The 5,700-nt window shown below is 32.2% G+C and overlaps 1 protein-coding gene across 1 annotated transcript; it reads right to left on the bottom strand.

The window, feature by feature from the left end:
- Positions 1-3,174: 3,174 nt before the first annotated feature.
- Positions 3,175-5,419, bottom strand: LOC8288371 (protein HEADING DATE 3A). The gene is made up of 4 exons (XM_002528508.4): positions 5,188-5,419; positions 5,016-5,077; positions 3,799-3,839; positions 3,175-3,692 (listed from the first exon to the last, which is right to left on the bottom strand). Exons 1-4 carry the CDS (start codon positions 5,383-5,385, stop codon positions 3,472-3,474), a joined length of 522 nt encoding a protein of 173 aa, XP_002528554.1. The 5' UTR covers positions 5,386-5,419; the 3' UTR covers positions 3,175-3,471.
- Positions 5,420-5,700: the final 281 nt, after the last annotated feature.

Below are 5,700 nucleotides of genomic sequence, written 5' to 3'. Positions count from 1 at the left end.
TCTTCTTTTGTTCAAGCCAGAGAGTTGGATCGCGAGCCTACCACCTTTGAGCTGTTCCGCCGGTTGTGTAGCAAGATCGACGACTAGTTCATCGACAGCAAGTCCCAGCATATCACTGTAAGTTACTTGTAACTTATAAAAATTTGAATTAATATTCTTACTATTTCAATTTAATACGATAATTAATTCTAATTTTTATCTATTACAGGATAATATTGAGGCATGGGCATCTGTTGCATCTCAGCCAACCCGACGAGGGTTCTTCTAATCCTCCACCGGTTGACATGTCAGAGCTGTTCGTCAATGTCGTCAGTGGGGAGAAGAAGCAGCGCATATATGGGCTGGGTTTAGAGGCACCCACCTTCACCCAGCCCCATAACTCTGACAGCTCTAGCATCACTACCTCTGATTACTGCTGGAGGCGCTTAGACGCGAGATACGAATGGAGCTAGATCAGGAGTTGGCGCCCGCATAGTAGATCTCGAGCGAAAAATACAACAAATGGTTTGCATGTTTGGTATTGGCTTCGTTCCACCACCTGCTCCTACTCCTCCAGCCGATGCGTCTGCCACTGCTACCCCGGATCCTCCGGCTCAGGACTGTTGGCGACTCTTCTCGTCCATTGACTCCAATTAAAGACTTTTCTGTTTATACTTTACCTTATTATTTTTGTACAGTATTTTGACTATGCATTTTGTATACAAATTATTTACATTTTCTAATTATTTTAAAAAATATTAATACCTCCTTTTAGCAACGGATTAGGAACGACTATTAAATATATATTTTTTAAATAGAAAAAGATAATGACGGATTAGTAACGAACTTTTATTAAAATAAAAATAAATATAACGTTTATTTTATCATTTAGCGACTATATAACGATAGACATTTAGCGACAACTCCTTTTCCTAACACTTTAGCGACGACTATATATGTTAGTAAACGAAGATACGAAGCCTTGTTGGCTATGCCTTTAGCGACGACAACCTTAGGCTATGGCAATGGCACATGGCGTCGCCATATCTACCGATGGATACTGTAGGCATCGTTCTAAATGTTACGACGCCTTTTGTAGCGACTGATGATGGTCGTCGCCGCTTTACTGAGGCGCTTTCCACTTTTACCGATGAAAACGTCCATCGTTGAACACTGTGTTCTAAGGATAAGGACAAGCGTTACGTCGACATTGCTGATTCTTGGAAATGGAGGACTGAATTTTCCTTCTTTTAAGGTTTCCTAACAAAAGGTATAGATGGTAAGACCTAAAAAAAGAACTGTTTAAGGCTACACCTGAGAATTGAGAACTTGTCGATAAGGTCAGACCTCGATCTTGGTTTTGGTTGTAACATTATGTTTCTTTCTATTTTTGGGCTCACGGCTTTTCTTTTTCTAGTTCAAAATCGTATCCATTTTCATTTTCATTTTCCAATTCAGAATCTGCCAAAACATGGTTTTTTGGGAGTATAAAGTTGGCTCATCATTGTACTTATTATCGTTCATGACATTTTTAGAATGTGGCTTTTGATCAGATTGTTTGTAAACTTAAGGCAGTGAATAAAATAAAAGAATTTTGAAGTTTAATCTGCTGAATATTGGAGCTTATATATAACACAATAAGGAAATGGAAGAAGATGATAATTGTACTGATATGAGATCACAAAAATATAAAAATGTGTGATAACTTAACTTTTCTATTTGTAGAGCTGTTAAGATATGCAAAAATAGAATTTGGGGTGGACAATGGCTCTTGTGTAGATATGCTTATGAAAGGAAAGATTGACTTAACAAACTCTACATTCCTAGATAGAAAATTTTTTGACATATGAGTTTCAAAACAGCAGTAACCATTTTAAGATAAAAAGTAACCAATTAAAATACATGGTTTCGAATTTGATTCCATTTTTTGAGATTCGTACGGTCTGAGCCAAGGGTAGCAAAGACACCAAAATGTTTCGATCTTGAAAAGTTTGGAAATTTATTTAAAATGTTTTATAAGCTGAGGTTAAGTGTACAATTGTTGTTGGCATTCTATTTATTAAATATACTATTGTGGCAAAGGTATAAGACCATAATTTTATGGATAAAGATGCATGGGATAACAATGCTAGACCTGTCTCTACTATATGAAGGTGTCAATGCTCAATTAAACCGTTATGTTCTAGTGTATGAGGTGGTCTTGTGCGATGGAAAATACCATGAGAAGACAAAAAATTGGTCAAGGATACATACTCACCTCTATTGTTTGAATACAATGTTTTTATCTTGTGTTCAGAGTGTTTTTTCAACTAAAATTTTGAATCTCATAAAAACTTCTTTCGCATGAGATTTTTCTGAGAGAATAAAGCCATATGTACCTAGTGTAATGATCCATAAATATCACATAATATTTAAAATCATCAAATGAAAAAATTAGTGAAGTCTAATGTCAGCATCGTTTTCCAGATCTAGATATTCAGAGAATCACAAAAAATTCAATAACGAAAGTTATTGCTTTTCCTGAGTCTGGAGAAATTGCAAACAGTAAAATCACAGCTAGAGTTGTGAATAATTAGACCTAAGTTAATAGAAAAAATCAAGTTTACGGGGTGAAATTAGAAATTCTAAAAATTCAATTATGTAAATACTAAAAATAAATTCATTCATATTTATAAAATATTGCACTAATAAAATTTTAAATTATTAAATTTATTTTAAGAAAGATACTTAAAAATATTTAATCTGTTATTATTCTAAAATTATTATAAATAATTATAAAAATATTAAAATTTTATTTATAAACTCAATTTCATTATTATTTATAATTAAAATAATAACAATAGTCATACAACAAGCATTTCATAATTTGTTAAACAACAAAACTAACACACACCATTATTTATTAGAAAAAGGAATACATACAGAAAAAGGAATTGTCATTAGGTCATTTAAACCTTTTTGTACTCCCCTTCTATATAAGGATTTAAATACGCATTGAAATCATCTTAAATATTAATATTAGAAAATGATATAGATTTTGAGTGAAAATTGAAATTCATGTTTCATTCATCATTAGAATAAAATTGAAAATGTCTGCAGCAATGCAAGCGCTTGCTTGTTATTCTGCGTGATTCTCCATGCAGAAACATCAAAACAAGAACATGGTAATTAAAAGAAGTATATAGCTTCATCGAATCAAAGAGAATGTTTTCTTTATTCATATAGGCCCGATGTTCATTAGATATACAATAAAATATTATTATCCTTTTACACTTATAATAAAAATATAAACTTCTACCAATAATGATATATAGTGATAAATTGACTTAAATTTCAGACCTTTCTAGTTATTCATTAAGAAAATCTATTAAACCATTAGACATCACATGACCCATATATTCTTTTTCTTGTACAAAATATATTATTATTATTATTACTGCTACTGATAGATATTCATAAAATAATACGACAATGTTTTTATCAAGATAAATGTTAAGACCTCCTTCCACCACAACGATTCTCCCTCTGGCAATTGAAATAGAGAGCAGCAACTGGTAAAAGATTGTAGAGCTCAGCAAAGTCTCTAGTGTTGAAGTTTTGACGCCAGCCAGGTGCATACACAGTTTGCCTCCCCAGTTGCCGAAATAATATAAATGCAAAACGATGAATTCCTAGCAATGGATTCGGACTTTCATAGCACACAATCTCTTGCCCTATAACAATCACCAATGTCAGCATCATCAATCTTCTTACAATTCTTAATATTCATTACATCACTTGTAAGAACATAAATATATATGATGGGTCTAAAGTAATCACCAAAAGTTGCCCCTGTGGTTCCTGGAATATCGATCACCAACCTACGAAATTCGTATGAAGAACAATATCATGTTGGGATAAATAAAAAATGAATAAGTAAAATTCGTAAAGAATTACTATAATGATTCCAAGTTAATGGGATAATAATACTCTTAATGGGATAATAATAACTAACAATATTATTTTTTAGATACACATTTGTTTCTATTATTTCTTATATAGTTTTACATATATCTAATATAAACCATTACTAAATCATAATTTTATAAAAACTATAGCATCTAATAATATATCACAAAATCGACATATATTATATTTCTCTTTCTTTATCATTCTTTTTTATTAACTATTTGTATTATATGCTAATTTTTATTTGTAAAGTGACTAGACTGAAGCACAGACACAATTAAATAATTAAAATAAAATAAATTAAAATTTTTTATTATGAGAAAAAAACTAACTTATATCATTATCCACAATTAACTAAGGGATAACTGTCACTTAAAGTTAATGCACGTGCAAATTTTGGATTTTATATGTATCCATTTCATATCCACGTATCTTTTATTCATTTCTATTGATTTATTGGTAAGATTTGCATAATATTGGGGTACACTAATTAAACTAATGAGTGAGTAACAATAATTTACGGATGTTTTATATTTGAGATATCTTTTTTTTTTTTTTCATACATGCACGTACGTCCAATGAGTTTTCAACAGCAATATCCATCAATGTCATGACTTGTACGAACAAAGCGGACACTTATACATCCAATGAGTCTCAGACAAACAATATTCATGTCATGACTTGTTCGCTCACATGAAGTTGAAAAGAAAAAGTTGTAAGCTGTACCGAGAATCAGCATCTATTATACATGAAACCTAGTAAATATCCAAAAGGTACGTACCCCTTCGTTCATTTCTTTTACACTTATAAACATGCGAGTGTTCGGATTGATCAGTAAAGTTAACAACAAGTTAGCAGTAATATAATTAAAAAAACAGAGAGCAGAGAGATACTGTGAAAAGGAAGAAGTTATAGAGTGAGGAAGAGATGATGATATGTCATGAAGCAAAAGCCCTATGAACGATAACTCATGGTGGCTCATCAAAAGAAAAAGAAGAAGAAGAAGAAGAAGAAGAAGAAAGCTTATTGCAGCTATTAGTGTGTGAGAAGTGAGAGCTATTAAAAATGAAACTAAGTCTTTTGAGTACCAGTGCAAGTATTCTCTCAGGTTTGGATCACTTGGGCTAGGTGCATCAGGGTCCACCATAACCTATAAGGGCATACAATTAATTAATCACACATAAATACCAATCGAAATGTGCATATAATATGTATCAAAGAAGAAGAAGAAGGAGAAGGAGAGTGGAGATGATCATTTACCAAAGTATAGAAGGTCCTCAAATCATCCCCACCAATATCAACCCTTGGTTGGTTGACAACTTGAGATGGTTTTAGTTCATATCCATTGTTAACATCTTTGTTACTGTAAGTAATACTGAGAGAGATAGATTTAGTGAAGGGGTCCAATATGTCTCCTATCACACCCCCAACAACAAGAGGATCCCTAACCCTTGGCATATCAGCAACCCACTCTTTGCACTGGCTACTTAATTGTGTGTGTTCCTCTGCATATCAGGACACACAAATGCCTCTTTATATAGTGTTCTACCCTATCCAACTCTTTTTTTCCTTTGCACATTATCAGAATCTGCCTTACTTTATCATTTGTTTTTTCTTTTTAAACCCATATGAAACAATCTGATACTTGGATTAGCATTTTAAAGTTGAAATGTGAATACATCCAAGATCACTTTTACTTTGTAATCGGAATTTAAGGGATAACTGAAATTCAAATTTTTATATATCCTAGGTTTTAATATACCATTTCAACAA

Source organism: Ricinus communis, chromosome 9 (assembly GCF_019578655.1).
Source record: "Ricinus communis isolate WT05 ecotype wild-type chromosome 9, ASM1957865v1, whole genome shotgun sequence".
In the NCBI taxonomy this organism is placed as follows: domain Eukaryota; kingdom Viridiplantae; phylum Streptophyta; class Magnoliopsida; order Malpighiales; family Euphorbiaceae; genus Ricinus; species Ricinus communis.
The sequence above is the reverse complement of the archived record's forward strand: the minus strand, read 5'-3'. Positions and strand labels throughout refer to the sequence as shown.